Below are 20,145 nucleotides of genomic sequence, written 5' to 3'. Positions count from 1 at the left end.
ATTCAGCTAGCGAAGCAAAAACTCGGAATTACCCTACCAGCAAACGCCGACCCGGGGCAAAAGAAGGTGGTCGCCGAGCTGTGTTTGGAATTCGACGACAGATTCGGCTGCGACGGTCAAAAAATGGGTGAATTCCCGTTCGAGATCGAAATCCCGACTGATGGTACGAGTCGAAACATCAGTCAACACCCGATTCCGCAAGCTTTTCATGGTCAGGTCAGCGATCACATCTCCGAACTGCTCGAAACGAAAATAATAGAAGAGATCAAAGACCAGAAAGGGTTTAACAGCCCGGTATTGCCTATTCCTAAGAAATCTGGGGAAATGCGCTTCTGCATCAACTACAAAAACAGCCTGAACAAATGCCTCTCCGACAAATCCGACCCTTACCATCTCCCAAGCATGGAGGATACGATTGCGAACATTGGACCGGGCAATAAGTTTTTCGCCACAGTTGATCTACGAAGTGGATATTGGCAGTGCCCTGTAAAGAAAAGCGACAGGTACAAGACTTCCTTCCAGTGGGGTGGGAAATCTTACGCCTTCTGCAGACTACCATTCGGTTATCGATGCTCGGGGAATATATTCTCGCGCGTCGTAAACACAATTCTCGACTCAAGCCCCACCAGGAAAAAGATGCTTTCTTATATCGATGACATAGTGTGTTTTGGGAAGACTTTCAGCTGCTATTACAACACTCTCCGAAACCTATTCATCGCGCTCCGCAAGTTTAACGCTAAACTCAAGGGCGAAAAGTGCTCTTTCCTACAATCCGAAGCTCACTTTTTGGGCCGAATCATCAACGAAGATGGAATCAAACCGGACCCTGCGCAAGTCTCCGCTCTTCGTCAGATGAAACCCCCACGCTCCCAAAAGGAGTTAGCTTCATTAATCGGGTCATTGAATTGGATCCGAGGTTTTCTAGAAACGAAAATGGGCGAAGCTATTTCATCCGGTTGCTTCTCGAGCAGAATGAAGCCCATAAACGATGTTCGAAATTCGGCGAACGAAACAAATTGTTTCAAGTGGACCAAAGAAGCGGATTTGGCGCTCAAGGAAATTCAACGACGACTCTCCGAGACTCCTGTCATAAGCTTTCCTAACTTTGACGAGTCTTTTCACCTCTACACAGACGCGAGCCTGTACGCAGCGGGTGGTGTTCTGCTACAAGAGTATGGCGGGAGAGTGCACCTAGTAAGCGCGATTTCCCACACCTTCAACAAAGCTGAAAGAAAATGGAACACTTCAGAAAAGGAAATGTTTAGCATTGTCTGGTGCTGCGAGCGACTGGAAAAGCTCCTGAAAGGTAGATTCTTTCAGATTCACACAGACCACAGATCTTTGATCTTCCTACACAAAAAGAAGTTCAAGAATTCTAAAATAAGCCGATGGCAAAGCCGATTGGAAGAATTCGATTTTCACATTGTCTACATCAAGGGATCAGAAAATCAATTCGCCGATTTTATGAGCCGCAGACCTGGCGAGGACGACAAATCACTTGGATACGACTCTGAGTTTCCCGTTGGTCGCGAGTACGAAATCGACAAGAATTCACCAGTACGTGTCTTCGTCCCTTTCTGGAACGAAAATCAGTTTCCGGAGAAAATCACTTTATCAGAGGTGAAGATACATAAGGTAAACGTCAAGGCTATCGCGGCGCCAATGGAGATTCCGTTGGTGTCAGCGAATTATAATAACATTCTGGACTATCAAAGGGAGGACTCTGCTCTGAGTGCAATCATCACTTTTCTGGAATCTGGTAAGGAGCCACTGGACATAAAATCGCTGGTGAAGGACTCCGACCACCGACAATCGTCTCTACTCAAGATGGAAAAAGCTCTGTTCCTGGATAACACTACCGGGTGCTTGATGTGTCAATTCAAATCTGGCGCGCGGGCGGTGGTACCGGAAGCGGTAAAAAGTCACTTTCTCTTTCTAGCTCACGACTTGTCCGGTCATCTGGGCGAGCCGCGGACTTTAGAGCGATTAGAGGACGTTTGGTGGCCTTCATTTCAAGACGATGTTTCTAACTACGTCCACAGCTGCGTCCCTTGCCTACGCAGAAAAGGATCTGCTGGAACTCGTACCAAACCGCCACTTGGAACCCTTCGTCGTGGAAAAACAGCTGGCGAATCGATTCAGATCGATTTCGCTTGTATGCCTCCCGCTGGCGGATTCAAGTATTATTTGGTGGTGGCGGACACTTTCTCTCGCTACACTTGGTGCATTCCGACGCGGTCCGACACTGCTATCTGCGCTGCAAAAGCGCTCATCTACAAGGTCTTCCTTCCCATGGATTTCTTGCCGAAACATCTACACAGTGACAGAGGTACCCACTTCTGCGCAAGCGTGATTGACGAAATGTGTAAGCTTAACCAGATAAAACATACAATAAGTACCGCATTTCACCCTCAATCAAACGCTTTCGCAGAAAGAGCGAATCGGACTATCAAAAACAGTCTATTCTGCATGGTCAACTCATCTTCCGGTCGAAAAACTTGGGCCGACTGCGTTCCCCACGTGATGCGCGCGCTCAATAGTGTGAAAAACAAAAGCACGAAAATTTCACCGCGAGAAGTTTGGTTTGGCCGAAAAAGTACTTTCACCCACTCTACTGGCGCAGAAATGACAGCGGAAACACCTCAGGTGTTTGGTCTCAATGTGGGAGCTTTAGCGAAATCGGCGGAAGCCATTGTGAAAACTGCGATGGAAGCTGCTGACCGAGCCATGGAGCACAGGCTGAAAAACGAGCCTAAGCCGAGACCAATCCCCGCTGGCGCTGTCGTGTACATTAAGCGAGAAAACCTGACCGACGCTAAAAGCAAGAAGGAACGCTGGGTAGGTCCCCTGAAAGCCGTTTCGAGCAACGACTGGGTCGTCATGGTCGAAGATAAAAAAGGACAACGTGATTTCATCCATCGAGAACACGTGGTTCACGCCGCAGAACGAAATCACGACTTACGCTGGATTGATTACTACGAGGCCGAGTACGTATTCCCACATTTAACCGAAATCGTTAAGTCGAAAGTCCCACAAAAATCGCCTGTTCCTACTTCCAAACCGATGGAAAAGTCCGGGTCGAAGTCGCATGGGGGGAGGAAATCTTCTCAGGTCGCGTCGACTCCGATGGTTGCTATGGAAAAACCGCCAAGATCATCTCTATCACCTATTTTGGAAAGTAGACGCCGATTGGACATGGAAAATCTGGGAGATACAACCGCTACATCTATTTTGGACTCGTCGGTAGCTCCAGCCGAGCCGTCAGATCGCTGGTACTCTGGTGGTACTCTTTATGAAACTGCCGAGGACATGTCAGCTGATGCTACAGTGATTTCGGAGGTTGCTGCGCCCGACAATAGCCATATGTCAGTCGATAAACATAATTCAACAGTAGTTGAGGGCTCAGCAACTGAAAACAGCAAGAAAAGAACCCGTCCAAAGTCTTCACCAGATCGTCAATACTCAGCCGGCGCCGATCCGAATGCGACTTTAACCGAAGTTGGAGCAGCTCATCTCCCGAAACATACAAAACGAGCACACCGTGAAACGAGGCCCGTCGAACCTCTAAACATCGGCACAAACTCGGGTCAGTCATACGACTAAGCGCAAGTACTGCCCCACTCAGGTCCCCTATTCATCGACCGGGGCCTGAAAAGGTACGGAAATTATCACAGTTTACCGTCGCCGACGTATTTTGAGTTCTTCTACATGTGCAGCTACTCCTTCATGTCATCACCGCTCGGACATCACGAAAACTTCGCATCTGATTCAAGCTTTTTCCCAAAAAAGGGTTTTTTAACGCGAATCAGACTGCCTCGACGTTTCGAACCTGCCATGTTACTCATCTTACGCTTATACTCCTGCAAAAATCACACACTTTGGCCTTAGAGGACGTTTCAGTCTCATGGGGGGTATTGGGATCTTAGATTCGTTAGACTCCCTCGTCCCCTAAGGTCACTTGCTTATCTAGATCGAGCTTTGCTCGGTCGCCGCCGTGTATTTCTCTTCATTCGGTAATTCACGCAGTTCGTGAATTAACCTCTATTTTACTCCAGCTCGAAATACAGACGTCAAAGATACTTTACTCGTTTTCTTCACTCGTCCAGATATAGAGAGCAGGCAAACTACGCTAGAAGTGGGAGATTCAGCAGAAGCTAGGATCCCTTCACTTGCGAAAGCTTACTTTGATCTTAACAAGGCTGAAAGGTCGTTCTTCGATCTGCTGTCTATCTTTATAATGTCATTCCGTTCGAATTAAAATTGCTGATTTCCTTGAGTGAAAAAAATAAACACTGTTCATGAAAATTTTGAACCGTTAATTGACTCGGCCAAAAAAATCTAACTGGCGAACGGTCAAAGAGAGTTCCGGAAAGTGAACATTGAAAATATGCCTCACACTGTGAGTTGGATTAAACGCAATATGGCGCGTGCCAGCAATCGATAATTTAAGCTAAGTACAACCGATACTTGATCATCCCAAATTTTGACGGGCAGGGAGAATTTAAAGAAAATATCTCAGCCTCGATCCTGAGCGTCTTTCTTCGCACTTTGGCGGAATTTGAGCGAAGTTTGCTCTTCCCAAACTTTGAAGGCGCTAAAACAACAATTGAATCAACCTTTTTGCCCCCAGACTTACGTAAGGAAAGCGTTTTGCTGGTCGTCTTTTGTCATGTTTATGCTGTCGTTTTTGAAATCGATGAAAAAAGAGATCTCGTGGCTGCCCCAGGAGCTTATCAAGAACTCGTCCTGCACGATTTTCCCAGGCCGCCCGTCCATTCCCATTGTTGAGAAGTTGGCTCCATGTTTAGCCCGTTCTCTTCTCGCAGGATGAAAAATGTTGCAATTTTATTTTAAATTCGTCTAATAACCAAAGTGACTTTTGAGGAAATCTTTTTATCCTTTCACTCAGCAGAGGCAGAAAGGCGATCTTTTTCTTTAAATCTCTATTCCCCGGAAGAGTTGTTCCTCTGCTCAAGTTCAAAGAACTCAGTAGTAGCGAAAACGAGAAAATCAATTTCATGTTTGCGCAAAAATCGACTCCATGTCCCACTCTCTTCAGGCAAGGGTTGAAAGTGCGCACGCATGTCTCGAAGCGGGTGGCGGAGAGATACACTCCCGTGCGCCCTCAAATATTTTTTTTTGCCGCGAATTTTTTAAACACATTTGATCAACAACCACTTTCTGTTTACGAACAATTTATTGAGAATATTACTTTCTTGTCATGTCGATATTCGATTAGTTGATTTTTTTCTTTCCTCGCGTGATTCGCACATAGATGGACTATTGTATTTTTTATTGTTTATTTGAAATTATTGAAGCACCTCGTATGTGGTAGATGGCTCCTCTAAAATCGCGGAATTTTGTTCGATGGCTGACTCTTCTTCCACTAAAGAAAGGATAATTTGACTGAATTCTTATCGCGAACAATGTCGGCCATATGATATGACTCATATCCGACCTTCGATAAGGCGTTGAAAAGAAGGAAGAAGTCGTCGTGGTCGAAGAACTGCGCCGTTCATCCCACCATCAGCTACCTTATCACCATCCTCAAAAACATCGTCTTCGTCTTGTGGAGACACAGCTACGGACAATTATCAACAACACAGCTAAACAATAAATAAATAGAATTTTTTCGATAATCATTTCCTTCTGGAGTGAATTCCAAATTCTCCGGCGGAGAGCTAACCAGCTCATCTGTTTCATTTTCTCCCTCCGACTGTGATCCAAAAGAGGAATTCGGCTTTTCTTCTTATTCAAGTTTACAAAGATCAGTAGATGAATTATTTCAGCATCATCGATTTTAAAACTCTTTCTTCAGGTTCACGTTCATACTTCTTGAGCTCTTCCGGGTCCACTCCAATCATTCCAATATCTCCCGTATATTCTTCGAACACTGAAAGCAAGGATGGAACTTCCGTGAACGATGATTAGATCAAGTTGATGCCACCAAGTATAAAATCTGGTGGGCAGCGACTTCGTGAATCACCATTTATGATTCCGAAAAGTCAGCTCTACTTTATATTTTCTACCGATGCACCGAGCTTAATAATTCCAAATATAGAAATTTCGTCTCTACAGTGCCTAAAGTTTGAGCTGCCGCAATTCACTGCTAGACAGGGACGCCTAGGATGAAGGAAAGAAGGAAGGCTTGGAGTCGGAGGCTGTGAGCCTTTTTCGTAGAAACTAACCTGGCGGATTAGACACGCAATCACGGAAAGAAAGGGGCGCTGAATTGTCCGAAGTTTGAAAATGCTGGCGGACTTTGTCATATAGAAAACGGCTTCTGGGAGTTCTAGGGATCTGTCGAGGACTTTTGAGTAAAACTTGTTGAAACAAAATTCTATAATTCTGAAGTGAACATACAAATTTATGCTATTCAAGCCCTTGACCATTTTGAACCTGGAGGTTGATAGTTCTTCGTTTTTCTCTTTTTTGCACCTGTTATTTTCTCCTGAAGAGCAACAGCGACTACCTCTTCTTCGTTTGTAGACATTTTCAATTTTGAAAAAAGCAAGAATGATTATTTCCCTCAGATTTCGAAATGGATATGCGTTCGAATGATTGTGATCGACATGGCCAGAAACTTTTGCAACTTGAAGAACAACGAGTTTTTGGGAGCATTCATTTGCTATGGAGAGGAATGCGAGATTTTTGAAAATGAAAAGACGACGGATTCCACTCTTGCCAATAACAAAAAATAAACAAAGTTTAAAATCGAAAGATCTAAGAAATCGAATTCATCTAAGAAACAGAAAACATCAGTTATATTGCAGTATCTATTTGCATGGTCTGGAAGTAGGCAGTTCAATTGCATTGTTAGCAGTTTATCCACGAGTTCTAGTAGTTGTACCACAAATTTCACCTTTCAAACACTTTTCGCAATTATCCGCATCGTGTTGACCAATTCGATTGTATACAAAGCTCCACTCAGATGGGACGGGTCCGATATAGTAAGGATATATTTCCTTCTTCATTGTGCATTTCTAGAAATGATATTATATTTGATGAATATAAAACTTGGTCTATTTTACCTTACAATATTGAAATTTGTTGAATGCTGCTTTGAAACTGTGCTATTTTCTCGGAGGCCGATGGTATTCACACTCATATAAGCCAAAACCAGTTTGTGCGTTTTCTAAGGATCGTTTACGTAGTTTTGGTGGAGGTGGGAGTTCTTGAGGCGAATAATCGTCTTCTAATGCACGTTTTAGAAAAGAACGTTCCCTTTTGATCACATCAGAATTATCAATAGGCTCGCTGTCAGTAGGATTTCTTTCTGAGATTCCACAAATATTTTCTTCTTCTATTTCTTCCTCTTCCTGGCGACAGATCGACTCCAATCTATCGTCAAACTCTTCAAACGCGCAAAACTTATAGAGCTCGTAGTTGCCATCAAAGTCTCTTCTTCGAAGACATATAAATCCAAAGAACGCTTTCAGACGCCGCTTCGCCATCTGTGTTTTTGGCCTCAAAGTTTTCCTGAGCTGTTTCTTTTCTTGTAGACATTCTTCAGATATTTCTTCGTCAAATATGAATTCGAAAGCTTTATCAACAACTGGGACCTAGAATCGCGTAAAAAGCGGAAAAAAAAGATGATCAAACCTCAATGGAACCAGTGTAGTCCTCCAATTCGACACTGAGCTGGAGTTTTTGGTCAACAATACCAATATCAAATTGTGCGTTTTTTCGCACAGTACGCTTTACTTTGCCGACGATTCCAATTTTATCATACTGATTTTCTTTTGGTAGATCGTTAATTGTGGCAACTTGCTCTGCATTTTCTGTAAGAAAATCTTCTGCTTCCTTTTTCTCATTAAAACCTTTGAAAAAAACACCTTTGACTCCTTTAAATCCGGAAGTAGCTTCTTTGCAATCATCCCATTCATAAAAAAACCCGATTTCACGGCCTTTGAAAGCAGCAAAAATCTTATTTTTTGATTTTCCCATTTTGGTAGAATGGAACGCGCAATTTTTAATAATCAGTTGCATCAGGGAAGTCGCATGCGATCACAATCAAATTGAGTCATTTTTGAGTCCTACCATATAAAATCTAAAATAGGTCGCTCTGCACTTGTTGATGACATAGTCAAAGTTCTGATCGAGATCGTCAAAGTCAAGTCCGATTTCAGCGAAATTAGCGGTGCTAGCAACATCTTTACTTCAGACAGTAAACAATTCAATTTACAAGCTCAAAAAACAAGAATTCCAGCTATTCTAACTTCTGAAAAAGGGACTTTCTCCAAGTGCCCAAATATTTCCCTCCGCGCTCGAATTTCACATTGTGTTGACCCACCCGTTCAACTCATTGTTCTAACGTTGCCCTGCGTGCCCAAGGAGAAAACGGGCGACGTGCCCACCAGCGCTGATTTTTAGTCTCCGGAATTTTAAAAAATCACATCAACCAATTTGCTAGAGCGCTAGAGAGTTCATCAGAAGAGGGAAGAAGCGGTGTTGAGAATGGACCGTTCCCGGTCGGATTTCTCGGAAACAGAAGTTTCAGAAAAAGGGCTCAACTCTAATTTAAAATATTCAATAGATATACCCAGCGGTAAATTGATATGCCGGCCGAAATTTCTCAAAAAGGTCAAAAATCAGAGCCTGTAATCTGTCATTTGCACAAATCTCTAATTTATTTGAATCCGCCGAAAAGAGAGTCTCCACATCGACCAGTATGCTTACAGAGATCCACGAATGTCTACTGAGTCTTTTGGAACTGGAGGTAAAATAATGACCTCTTTGTCTTGCTTCAATATATAAAAAACTTAACAAACACTTTGTGAGAAAAAGCTTCAACTAGAATTCCAGCATAACTAGCGTAAAATTGGTTTGCTCATATTTGCTCGCAGCAGATTTTTCTATTTGCGCATATTTCTAAGCATATTCTAAAGCGAGTGGTACGAGTAGTTAACTTCCCAGTATTTATTCAGAATCCAGCGATCTAAATATTTGCTGATTTCTCTTGAATTCAAAAATATTCCTAGCATCCGGGAAAAATCAAAGCTTCGATTCTACTTCTGGTAAAGCACTTATAGACCAGTTTAATTCTTGAAATCATATTTTTTTATAAAAAGGGGGCAAAAAATAAATGATTTCAAAGAATCATTTATTATGATCACCGACCATTTTGAATCGTTCACGAGCACCGCTCTTTCTGTTGGATTGCTTTCTTAGAAAATATTTAGTGGATGAAAGTTTGGCTGATTTTGAAGAAGCGGAAAGAATCGCGAACAGCGAGGAGCACATTGCCCTCGCCTTAGCAGAATTGGACAAGGTAGACAATGACGTAGCTTTGCTGCAGAATCGATCCGTTGCTGGTGGAATTTATAATCCGCAAATGTCTTCCGACCGATACTTTGAGAGCGAGTATTCTGGAAACGAAGTCGATGACGCGGATCAAACTCTCGAGCCTCAAGAAGAAGACGATGACGACATAGACGAAAAAGAGAATCATTTCAACGAAGGGGGCATTTATGACTCCTTTGACGGTGAAACTGCCTCCGAAAATGAAGATGACTTCGAAAAAATGATGGACGAAATGGTGAGCGTTGTAGAAAGTCAAACAGCGGACGAGTCGGACGATGGAAAAAGCTTCCTGTCTTTTAACTCTTCGCGCTACAATATTCCACGCTCGATGGCCTCTCGATCAGTAGTTGAAGAAGAACGAGCCAGTTCTATTACAGAACCTTATCGCGTGGCCCCTTCGGTGGCCTTGGCGCGGCCAACTCTTCCTTCAGGCCGCAGCTTCGAACTCGATACTTCTGAAAAGCCTTTGACGCGCGCACGCAGCACTCCAAAACTCTCCAAGAGGTAAATCACTTCGAGCACTAAAATCGCCAACAAGAGTGAATATTTTTTCCTTCTCTTGATGAAAAATGACAGTTACATGGGCAGTACCCAGTCTCCGAGTTTACACCTTCTCTGAAGACATCGAAAGCAGAAAGAAAGAGTCTACGATTACAAGGTTCTGTAGTTGGGTAGGAAGGGATCATTGGTTGGGCCGCCCCTAACCCTAACCCAGGGTACTCCCAGTTCTCTAACTCTTATCCCTAACAGAGAAAAGGACTCAAACGAGCTTTCGTTTTCGGGCGCCCGACAAATAACCTGGGTACACTTGTCGTGTCAGACATTTCATGCCAGACAGTTTTCCGGTACATCTTTATCATACATTTGTTTAGTGGCCCGAACGCACATGCTGCACACTCCACCGGCAATCAACTTGGGGTGACTCTCTCTCCTCTCCAGGGATGGATGACAAATAGAAAATAGATACTGACTTTTAAGTCTGACTGACTTGTTCTCATCCATGTCTTCAGCGCGAAAATAAATGGGCCTCGATGCCTTGGCTAACAACGAGGAAGTCGGTCTCAGATTTTTCTGATATTTCAAATATCGACAACGATAATGTAAAAACGAAAATCAAAACGCTGAAAAATGAGAAGGAAAAGCAAGATATTGCTTACAAGATTCTCCAGTAAGCAAATAAAAATTTGTTAATAGTAATTAATTTTTTTATAACACAAATATGAAGCGTCAAATTACTTCTCTTGACGTTTGTCTATTCAGGGATGATAACACAAATTTATCAAAAGAGCTGTCAATAGCCAAGCAGACAATCGACTCGCTTAGATTGAACCCGACGATGAACATCAACTTCCCACAACAGCAGCCAGGAGGTGAATAAACTATTCTCTTACATTAAGTGGTAGCCTCAATTATTTATAAGCCTTCTTATCTAGTAATTGAAAAAGTGTGAATGGTAGATACTAATCCTAAAGTAACAAGTGAATATCATTAATCTATATTACTTAGTATACCTTGTAGTATAAATCTGATACTTCAAGCTCGTAGATAGACCTTAGTAGGATGAATTTTTAGCGGCCATAGCTGGCGCGATCCCGCGGTCGGCGAAAGTAAAAGAACTGCCCAAAGCGTCAAGCCCAAAACTACTCCCTTCTTCTTTCGCGACTCCAAAGTTAACTCAAGCACCGTATAAAGGAGCGAGCAATGCACAGCTCGCACGAAATAAGCCATATTTGCAACAAGCTGACGATGATGACTACGACTACCCCAGTCCTAATTTTGGAAAGAATCACGAGCGCACTGTTATTCAAGCGACTCCTAATCGACTTAGCTACGATTCGCACGGTGAGGATGGCGAAGAAAGCTTCTCAGAAACGGCTTATAAATTCACATTATATTTATTTGCCTTTTTTATTGTCAAAAATTAACAAGCACTGACGAGTTTAAAATGACGTAAAGAATGTCTTCTTAGCCGAAGTATAAAAAGTCCAGATTTCTCCGCATTTTGTCAACAAAGATAGGCACGAGAGCCTTCTTGAGACCTTCAAACCGCATTCTTGCGTGTCTTCTATCGAAATCGTCCTTTCCGTCGTTTTTTTCGTGAGCTTCTATCGAAAAAATCAAAAATATAAAAAACAGGGAGAACGAAAGTTCTCTGAGGGTTGTCATTTCTCTGGCACTATGACGGGCGGCATCGCCTTTTATACGGACAGAGTAGATTGTAATCAACCGAAAACTGTGCGTCGCCTGCGTAATTGATGCAGAAATACTGAATGTACTTTTCAAGTCGATAAGCCAGCTACAGATCAAGAGAACAGAGTCAAGGCGAATCTGGCAAGAACAGAATTGACGGACATGATCGATGGAATAGACCAGTCTATGAATAACTACAGGGACTTGGTGAAAATGGGACAGATCGATGACAGTGAAAGAGAAGGTGTCTTAGAAAATATCGGAAGGAATGAAAGAAAACTAGAGGCAGAGTTAGAAAAAGATAACGTAAAAGTCGTGTCTCGCTATTCGTACAGCTTGCTAACTCCATGGAAAGGAAGATTACATGTCGGCAAAGTCGGATGTTGGCGAGAAACTCCTAGACCCGGATGGTGTCATCGGAGCGGATATCATCCGCCTTGGTGATGAGCTTGGACAACTTAAGCGGCAACAGGAGGTATCTAAGCCGTTTTCCTTTCAGAGAGGAATCTGGCAGAAATCATACCGTATATGATATACCGTATATCTGATATGGAGAGGCTTTTTGCTTAAAAAAAGACTAAAATCGCAAGAAAATTAGTAAATTTTTTTAGCTCGATGCCATCAAATCTATGAAAAAGAAAGCTTCAGCGGGCTCAGTCTCGTCTAATCGTTCCTCAAATGCAACTACAGTGGAAAGGTAATCAGTAAAAATTGAGCTTTTTATTTATGCGGCCTTGACTGTCTATCACATCGACAAGTAAAAATCAAAAAAATTATGGACTGATCAAAAATCTGTCGCGGCTTTCCAGAAGCGGCATTCCTCTGTCATATGGAACTTGTCACTTTCCAAATATCAGATTTTATTGAGCCAGAAGATAAACTTTGCTTCAATATTTTGAAAACAGGATAAAAATGTTGTTCTTCAATTCGATTTACATACCAGACAAATGCTAGGTTTCAAAATTTAACACTATTAGAATTCATGAAAACTCATTCTGGTAGATAGACTCGGAAACGTAAATTATTCAATGTGCCTAAAATAATAAGTGCTGATATGTCTGAATGAAGAAGTCCCGTTCTCAGCGCTGAAGCTCTGACGGGAAAATAATTTTTGTCTTGTTTGCCGCAGGAGTATAGTAGTATTGACAATAGCTCAAAAGTGGTTCTAAGCTCAATTGTGCCTGTGTCCACCGCTCACCGTTCGCGGCCACCGAACAACGCCACACTGAAATTTACGCTAACAATTTTTTGAAGAGAGGTCTTCTTCAATTGTTCGATAAAATTCATAAAAAGAGATCTAATAAGCTGCTTTTCTAACTTCAGATGCCTTCCTTGAAGGTTTGGGATCCAAAGTATTTAAGGTACTCGAAAATTTTCGGTCATTGACTTAAATTATGCTGCATAATACATTCTTTTTGTTTGGATAAAAATTGATTAAAAGATTCTTGCTGAAAGAAAACATAATCAATAATAACTGTAAAATACTTACTATTACCTTTAGAAACAGATGTGAAAGTCCTTCTCGAATACCTGTTCAACCAGCTGCAGAAAAATATCGTCGAAGAAACTCGAGGCCAAGTCCTGTCGCTTCTCCTCATTTACCGAAAAACAGCGTCAGTCAACTTCCTGTGAAAAAAGCGCAGCCAAACTCTAGCCGTCAAAGGAGACGGTTTATTCATTTATATAAATAAGAAACACCACTTTTTAGTATAAATATCATTATAGACTCTTTAATATAGAGTCCTTATTATGTAAATGAACCAAACCAAAGTAGCCGTAAAGGCAGTTTAACTCCTCAAAAAACACGAGCAAATCTTGTCAATGAGGCGGCTGGGCACAGCCTCGCAGATTCCGGCATTGATTCCCGGGTGACATCAAAACCGTAAGTTTGCTAATGCTTACTTATGAATAAGGGTGTGAAGTATGGAATGAGCTGAGCTCTGATAAAATAAAGCCGCGGGGTTGCTAAGATATCAACTCAAATTTGCTCAACTAAGCTGACACGTCCGTGAGCTTGAGTTTATCTTCCGATAAAGCGAAGCTCAAACAACTATAAGAGCAATTAAGTGAATTTTAGTTTATCCGTTTGTCAACCGAGTAACAAACTTCTTAGAATGTCCGAAATCAGAAACTCGAAGATCCCCTCGACGCGGGATATCATCGATGGAAGAATCAATTCTCTAAGTGAAAGTCTCAAGAGAAACCCGTTCGATAAACAACGAAAAACAGGTACTCACTGAATTGAATTACAGGAATATTACAGACTTGGACTAGTAGCCATAATATGTAGAAAATACTAAAATAGTCGTAGAAATGGTGCCTGGGAAAAGTAGCGAAGAAGAAATCTTTCCTAGTGAGCGGAAAACAACTAGCTTCGGAATTTCTGCAGCGCCAATTATGAAACATTCAGTCACCCAAACTGAAAAAGACCAACCAGCTGCCCGACAACGATCACATAACTCTCAAAGAAGAACTGATCAACCTAAAGAAAGACTAAGGTCCTTTTTATATATTTTTATCTTTATTAATGTTTTTAGCAAATATCGATCAACTGGGGATATTCGCAACTTGAACCAAAGTGATGACGAGATGAGTGTTTATTCAGAGTCAGCTACAGATGCAGAAACTGTAGTGAGAAACAGAAGACGACAGAAATCTCCAAAGGGAAGAAGGTCGTTAAGGTTAATGCCTCAAGATATCCCTTGATTTCATATGAAGATTAAGATCATCACGACAAAACATTGCGGCAGAAAGTGCACCTCAGCCACCGCCAACCGAGTACGTCTACCTCAAAGAAGAAATCGACAAGCTAAAAGGACAGCTAGAACGTCAGAAACATGAAAACGAAATGAGCATCAGAAGTGCGCATAAACCCATCATCAGGGCATCTAGCGGTGTCGAAAGCAGCACGAATTTTGATGACAGCGACTTCGAAACGCGTAGTTCAAGAAAAACAAACTCTATTTTTGCAAAATTACGAAAGGAAATCAAAGGGCTGCGAGAAGATTTGTACAAAATTGCAACGCCTAAAAATAGGTTTTTTTCGATATAGGCTGCTAAATTTACAGTTTATAATTTAAAAAATCGTTCGTTCAAAAGATGAACTTTAACTCTAGATCGCGAGCATCTTCGGTGAATGGAGAGACAGATGGAAACTTAACAGATCCACACGAGCAAGAGCACATTTCGTCTCCTCCCCGCCGCTCCCAGTCACCTAGGCGATCGCAAACACACTCAATTCCGCGATCACAAGGTGTTCCCCTCATGCCACAGGTTGGGCTTTCCAAGGTGGAAATGGTAAATATCTTCTCTTAGCCAGTTCCTGCCGGAACCGCAGGATTTCAATACATGCCGTTTCCAGTTGACTCGCAAAGCGGAATGCCTCTTTGGCTTTTGCCTAATAAAAGGTAGTGATTCTCACAAGGGTCACATGATGTTCAAACTCAGTTTTAGTCCCTTTGCTGGCTCTACGCCTAATCTGACGTTGATTGCGGACGAAGCTCCAAGATCGAAAACTAAATCTGGACGACTCAGAGTAGACTACACTTCCGACACGAACTCGGACCGAGACAGGTAACTAGTAATCGTTACTTTGATAATCAAATTTGTTAGACGGTCCTCCAGAAGAGGAACACTCCTGCGAGCATCGTCAAATGTTCAAGTTTATGACGCAGATCTGGACAGGCGTTTGCGAAAGGTAGAACGAGCGTCCACAAAAGTCGACCGTGGTTCACGTGAACTTATGCGATCAGCTCAATATAAACACTACGGCTATCTGTAGATTCTGTATATAAGCTCAAAATAACAAGTTTCCATCAACGGACCCTATCTCAAGCTGCGCTCAATTCAATTCTTCCAAAGTTCATTCTCTCCACTGTCGATAAGTTATTTTTCTACTTTAATAAATATTTTTACACGAATTTTTTAAACAATGAATTTTTTTATTGTAAATATTTATTTTCAGTCTATAGGTTCATTTTATACAGAAGTCGATTAATATAAATTATTTTGCCCGCTGAGCAAGGAGCTTCGAGTGCACATAAGAAAGAGCTCCAACGAGATTCATTGAGAGGCCCACAAGAAATTGGTGAGCTACTTTGGGCTTGTCATAGCCGAATAAACTAACGAACGCAGCAAGTATGCCCTTCAAGGTTCCCACCACCGAAGTCGTAATCGCGGTGTTGAACTTCAAACAGGCAAAAAGCGCTGCGTTCAAGAAGAATCCACAGAAAACGACGAGCAGGAAGAGAAAGACAAATGTATGGTCGCGCCACAAGTCAGAATGAAATATTTTGGAGAATTCTGGCCAGCTCAAAATTGCCAGGAACATCAGAACTGGAAGTGAATTGACTGAGTTGATGTAAAGCATATCCCAGCTTCAATGAGTTCGCAATATTTGTTACTTTAATTGTTGTTTCATGGGCGAAAGAATAAAAAGAATATTGAAGAACCGTTCCTTGAAAATCCTTTCACAGTGCCAAGACGCTCAGCTTCCGTCTGATAAAGACTCTGCAAAAGTACAGCAATGAATACTAAGCCATATAGTCCAAGGGTGGCCTTTCCGAGGGTTGTCCCCATTATTCCGATAAAACAGCCAAATGTTGTCATCGCTATCGCAATGGACGAATAATCGAGGGTCACTTTACGCTGAAGAACAGCCCCAGAAAGGAAGAGGTTTACTAGGGGCCCCAGTCGCTTTATCATGTCTAAAATAAATTTATTCCTTGCATTTATTGAGACCTCTCTCACCAATAACTGCTATGTTCAATCCTCTCAAGGAATGCAGCGAAAAGTACACATTGCCACAGGAATATAAAGAAAGCTTCCAACAACAGAAGCAGTCAACAGGCGAGATCTTTCGTGTGAAGATTTTAGAAAAATTTGAAGTGATGTCCAAAACTGAGATCGTGACCAAGCATTGGATCAGAAGCAAAAAGATGATGCCGTGGAAATTAAAGCTGACCAAAAGGGTCTAAATAGAAATAGTGAGCAGTCGAATGTTTTTCTCTGATTTGTTTTACCTTGTTCAAAAATGGAAGTGCAAAAGAAAGCAGAAAGTAAATTGTGGCTGATAGAAATGACCAAATATCAATTGATTCTTCGAAATATTCAATAATTCCACTGAAACCATCAATTTCTTCTTCGTCCGAGTCATCTTCTTGACTCTCAATATCCTCTGGAACAGGGATCACTTTCTTAACTCTTCTCTTTTTCTTTTTATGTTTGATAATATTTGGAACGGGCATTTTGGGGGCGACTGTAGTATATTTCGTATTATTCCGAAGTTTTTATGGTGCGGCTAACGAATGTCGACCCCGCCCTCCGGCGATTTCATATCTTCTAGCATTATTGATAAATAATATATAGATTCATGGTTGAACACTCAAAGGTATGAATTATTCAGCATGAATTTTGCCCAGGAAAATTGGGGATTTAAATATTGTTTAATGTAACTGAGATGACAAAAATGATATAATCTGAAAATCAGAAAAAAAATTCACTATGATGAAGCTTTAGTAAATCTTATTTTAAGCAAATGGCTCTTTTAACAGATTAGAGGAACACTGGCAATGAACTATACTTAAGAAGTGATAACTTAAAGTGATAAGCAGACTCAGCGTGTGACGGACGCTCGACTTACTATGAGTCTATTTCTTGAGAGAAATGATCCAAGACGCAGCGACCTGGATTTGGGGCCAGGCCGGAGCTGACAAAGCCTCTCAAGGATCGGATTTCGGAAAACTCTGTGATGAACTTTTTTTTTTGAAAATGTTTTATTCGAATACACAAAAAATTATTAATTTCAATTTTTCGAAATCGATCGGCAAGCGGCAAAAACGACTCAGTATGCGGTAGACAAATTCGTGACATTCGTATCTGTAGCAGCTCCTATTATTCTCGTCGTTTTCACGCGCCAGTACGCGCCGAATATAGGACAGAGCTCGGGTCTCTTATGCGCACCGCCTGTTTCTAGCGGATACAAACTTAATGGCGTCTCTGGAGTCGCTGGCGATGGATTTACCGAAATGTTTTACATGCAAAACTATTGCTGGGAGAATTTCAAATCGTTTCCAGTCAAGAAAGCGAATATTTCGGGGCAGGCGATTTCTGTTTTCGACGAAGGGAAGGCAGATCAAATTAAGGTTTCCTCTTCGTGTGAGCAATTATTCAGAAAATAAGCTTGTATAAAGCAAGCCTATTTGAACAATATAAACACTCGCTTTAGTCTTTGGAATTACTCAAAGTGTTCCCGTATGTAATGATGGCCTACGCAGCCCTGATGTTTCTACCCTTTCTGATTTGGAGTAGAATGTTTGCAACGAAAACTCGCGATCAAGTAAGAACTACGCGCTTGAAAGCGCTTTTAATTGTATTTTAGTTGGACTTTCTGATGGGTGGAATGGAAGAAGGACTGACGATGACAATCGGCGGCCTGGCGAAATCGTTAGAAGGCTACAAAGGTCGGCGACTCGAGAGAACCACGGACGAAGAAACTGTCTACCAAGTTTTGGCCAAAGAACTCAAGAAGGATCCCAACCTGAACGAAAAATTTGAGAGCTATCAAAAGTTTCTCCTCTCTCTTGCCAAATCCAATAGTTTAAGCATGTAAGACCATATGATGAGTTAATTCTTGAAAAGAATCATTTTTAGTGGATACTCGATAAGAAGATGGCTACATGTGATCATTTCTGTGGTCTGCACATATTTTCTCTTCATCACGTATGTCAAAGAGTACCAGAGTTCGTTCAATTGTCTCTTGGACTGGACAGTTTCTGAAAACAACAAGGACCAAACAATCCGACCAGGAAAGTTATTGGAGAAATAGCGCTCTAATACAGGCAGCACGTGAATTATTCACCAATATCTGGATAGCCGTTCTGTGTTCGATGCAAGGGGTGGAATTAGTTCGCCTCGTAGTGGCGATCATATGTACCCTGAACGTGGTGCTCGTTCCTTTCTACGCGGTGATGGCCTTTTACACCTGGGGGTAAAGTTTAAAGCCGCTTCTAATCTCCTCAAGGCGTTTTAGCGAGACTCGCAAAGCTATTCGAACTCTGCAAATGCTGCCTTCTCCTGTCATCATAAAATATTCCGAAATCTATGTAAGAAATCCTCCAGGCTAGACAAAATTGAATTGATGTAGGAAGCGGCTGAAGAGCTCAAATGCTCTGACCTTCATACTTTGCTCAGTCTAGCGAAAAATAGTCTCCGTGAAGCACATCCTACTTTTGCATTTTGTGTCCAGGTAATTGCCATAATAATTTTTGATCGGTGAGAATTTAAGGCTTCAAAAATGGCGAGAACTTTGAATGGCAAAAAGAAGAAGCCAGAGGGGGATGATGATGGCGGATATCTAGTTATGCTCAAAGGTAATGAAAGGAGATAAAAGTTTCTCGACTAAGAAAAAATAGGCTTGGTTGCTTGGGGAAAGAAAGAAGCTGAAGATTCAAAACGCGAAGCCATTCTCAAGAACCTTCGTCATCATGGAAAATAACGCTCACGAAATAAACTCGAAATAAACTTGTAAAGTATGATCAAAGCACGATCATCAAAATTGCTATCGGGGGTTTATGTCGTAACTGTCAAGTTAATCTCGAAATAATTATCGAAATACTTTCATGAATTGATTTGACGAGGGAACATGTTTCTATCTCACTCATCATTATTAACGATGCAGCGGGAAAGTTTTAAGTTATTCCCCCATTATAACAGGTGTATCATTGACTACCCAGTAAAAGTTATTATCCGCACGATAAATTATTGTTGTTTTTAATGATCGCATTCGTAAAATAACCTTTGCAAGGGTGCAGCATTATTTCCATCGCACACAAAAAATCGGATAGAATTTCTTACAAAAGACAAAATGGAGGGCAAGAGTCAAAAGCAGCCAGTAGAGAAACCCAGGCTGATGACAATGCAAGAGAGATTCAGGAAAATAAAGCAAGATTTAAAAAATCTCACATTAGAAGATACATTGGAATGGCTAAAAACTTTTACTGAGAAAGAATAATCATTAATTAACCCCTGAACGCATAATTTTTAAATTTCGCTGAACCTAAATACGGTCAATTAATTGGCTTAACTGTCGACAGGAGGAATAAACTTGATTCCTAGAAGTTCTAGGCTAGAACCCATTTATTTAATTCATATTTATACACTAAAAGGGCGCGATGCCCAATTAATTGGGCAGAATGGGTTTAGGGGTTAACGCTTGAACGCACGTTTGAAAAGTTTCGCTGAACGCATATTGCGCAGATTTCTGCGCAGTGCCTTTGAAGGGTTCTAGCGTCGACTTATTAAAAGATTTTTAGAATATTGAAAGTACCTGATTAAAGCTGAGACGCTTGGCGACAAGAAAAATATAGTTTTGAGGCCTCACCCTAACCTGAACCTAGCTAGAACAGGTGATTTCGAGTATTACCCAAAAATATGCCATTTTCTCAAGTTTGATCGAATCAAATGCAAAAGAAGGTATTATTTTAAGAATAAGTCGTCATTTTGATCCTTCTAAGAGGTAAGCTTTTACTAAAATTTAAATAAACCATGAAAAAATAACTGATTTCGTCAAAAAGAGTCAGTTTACTTGTAAAATTTTGAGGATTTGAAATCGACGGAAATTTTCGCTCTGAAGCCAAAATTTTTACCTGAGGT

General features: G+C 41.5%; 7 protein-coding genes and 1 long non-coding RNA gene across 9 annotated transcripts; 4 read left to right on the top strand and 4 right to left on the bottom strand.

The window, feature by feature from the left end:
• Positions 1-4,515: 4,515 nt before the first annotated feature.
• On the bottom strand, positions 4,516-5,044 carry LOC145709165 (uncharacterized). Its single transcript, XR_014134880.1, has 2 exons — positions 4,637-5,044; positions 4,516-4,594 (listed from the first exon to the last, which is right to left on the bottom strand). It is a non-coding gene; the product is annotated as an uncharacterized LOC145709165 (long non-coding RNA).
• A 118-nt stretch (positions 5,045-5,162) lies between these two features.
• LOC145708575 (uncharacterized) lies at positions 5,163-6,546 on the bottom strand. Of its 2 annotated transcripts, none has more exons than XM_081786260.1 (7): positions 6,390-6,546; positions 6,189-6,301; positions 5,808-5,893; positions 5,649-5,740; positions 5,459-5,583; positions 5,322-5,386; positions 5,163-5,280 (listed from the first exon to the last, which is right to left on the bottom strand). In XM_081786260.1, exons 1-7 carry the CDS (start codon positions 6,491-6,493, stop codon positions 5,236-5,238), a joined length of 630 nt encoding a protein of 209 aa, XP_081642386.1. In that variant the 5' UTR covers positions 6,494-6,546; the 3' UTR covers positions 5,163-5,235. The 2 variants fall into 2 exon arrangements, with proteins under 2 accessions (XP_081642386.1, XP_081642385.1); XM_081786259.1 differs by having other exon boundaries at positions 5,649-5,751; positions 5,816-5,893.
• Positions 6,547-6,824: 278 nt separating this feature from the next.
• Positions 6,825-7,947, bottom strand: LOC145709164 (uncharacterized). Its single transcript, XM_081786844.1, has 3 exons — positions 7,603-7,947; positions 7,131-7,562; positions 6,825-6,983 (listed from the first exon to the last, which is right to left on the bottom strand). The coding sequence occupies exons 1-3, from the start codon at positions 7,945-7,947 to the stop codon at positions 6,825-6,827; spliced, it is 936 nt and encodes a 311-aa protein (XP_081642970.1).
• A 707-nt stretch (positions 7,948-8,654) lies between these two features.
• Positions 8,655-10,266, top strand: LOC145709162 (uncharacterized). The gene is made up of 4 exons (XM_081786843.1): positions 8,655-8,719; positions 8,982-9,017; positions 9,183-9,807; positions 10,176-10,266. Exons 1-4 carry the CDS (start codon positions 8,692-8,694, stop codon positions 10,264-10,266), a joined length of 780 nt encoding a protein of 259 aa, XP_081642969.1. The 5' UTR covers positions 8,655-8,691.
• Positions 10,267-10,312: 46 nt separating this feature from the next.
• Positions 10,313-15,407, top strand: LOC145709161 (uncharacterized). The gene is made up of 17 exons (XM_081786842.1): positions 10,313-10,471; positions 10,564-10,673; positions 10,876-11,177; positions 11,440-11,521; positions 11,588-11,778; positions 11,849-11,968; positions 12,105-12,190; positions 12,995-13,162; positions 13,265-13,375; positions 13,607-13,722; positions 13,805-13,991; positions 14,031-14,174; positions 14,218-14,529; positions 14,610-14,766; positions 14,809-14,900; positions 14,947-15,066; positions 15,106-15,407. Exons 1-17 carry the CDS (start codon positions 10,335-10,337, stop codon positions 15,272-15,274), a joined length of 2,604 nt encoding a protein of 867 aa, XP_081642968.1. The 5' UTR covers positions 10,313-10,334; the 3' UTR covers positions 15,275-15,407.
• A 502-nt stretch (positions 15,408-15,909) lies between these two features.
• On the bottom strand, positions 15,910-16,745 carry LOC145709160 (uncharacterized). The gene is made up of 3 exons (XM_081786841.1): positions 16,515-16,745; positions 16,243-16,465; positions 15,910-16,199 (listed from the first exon to the last, which is right to left on the bottom strand). The coding sequence occupies exons 1-3, from the start codon at positions 16,737-16,739 to the stop codon at positions 15,910-15,912; spliced, it is 738 nt and encodes a 245-aa protein (XP_081642967.1). The 5' UTR covers positions 16,740-16,745.
• A 412-nt stretch (positions 16,746-17,157) lies between these two features.
• LOC145709159 (pannexin-2-like) lies at positions 17,158-18,319 on the top strand. The gene is made up of 5 exons (XM_081786840.1): positions 17,158-17,239; positions 17,323-17,636; positions 17,720-17,830; positions 17,873-18,099; positions 18,145-18,319. The coding sequence occupies exons 1-5, from the start codon at positions 17,158-17,160 to the stop codon at positions 18,317-18,319; spliced, it is 909 nt and encodes a 302-aa protein (XP_081642966.1).
• Positions 18,320-18,370: 51 nt separating this feature from the next.
• LOC145709722 (uncharacterized) lies at positions 18,371-19,053 on the top strand. Its single transcript, XM_081787421.1, has 5 exons — positions 18,371-18,481; positions 18,524-18,596; positions 18,638-18,739; positions 18,779-18,863; positions 18,906-19,053. Exons 1-5 carry the CDS (start codon positions 18,381-18,383, stop codon positions 18,986-18,988), a joined length of 444 nt encoding a protein of 147 aa, XP_081643547.1. The 5' UTR covers positions 18,371-18,380; the 3' UTR covers positions 18,989-19,053.
• Positions 19,054-20,145: the final 1,092 nt, after the last annotated feature.

Source organism: Oikopleura dioica, chromosome XSR (genome assembly GCF_907165135.1).
Source record: "Oikopleura dioica chromosome XSR, OKI2018_I68_1.0, whole genome shotgun sequence".
Classification (NCBI taxonomy): Eukaryota; Metazoa; Chordata; class Appendicularia; order Copelata; family Oikopleuridae; genus Oikopleura; species Oikopleura dioica.
The sequence above is the reverse complement of the archived record's forward strand: the minus strand, read 5'-3'. Positions and strand labels throughout refer to the sequence as shown.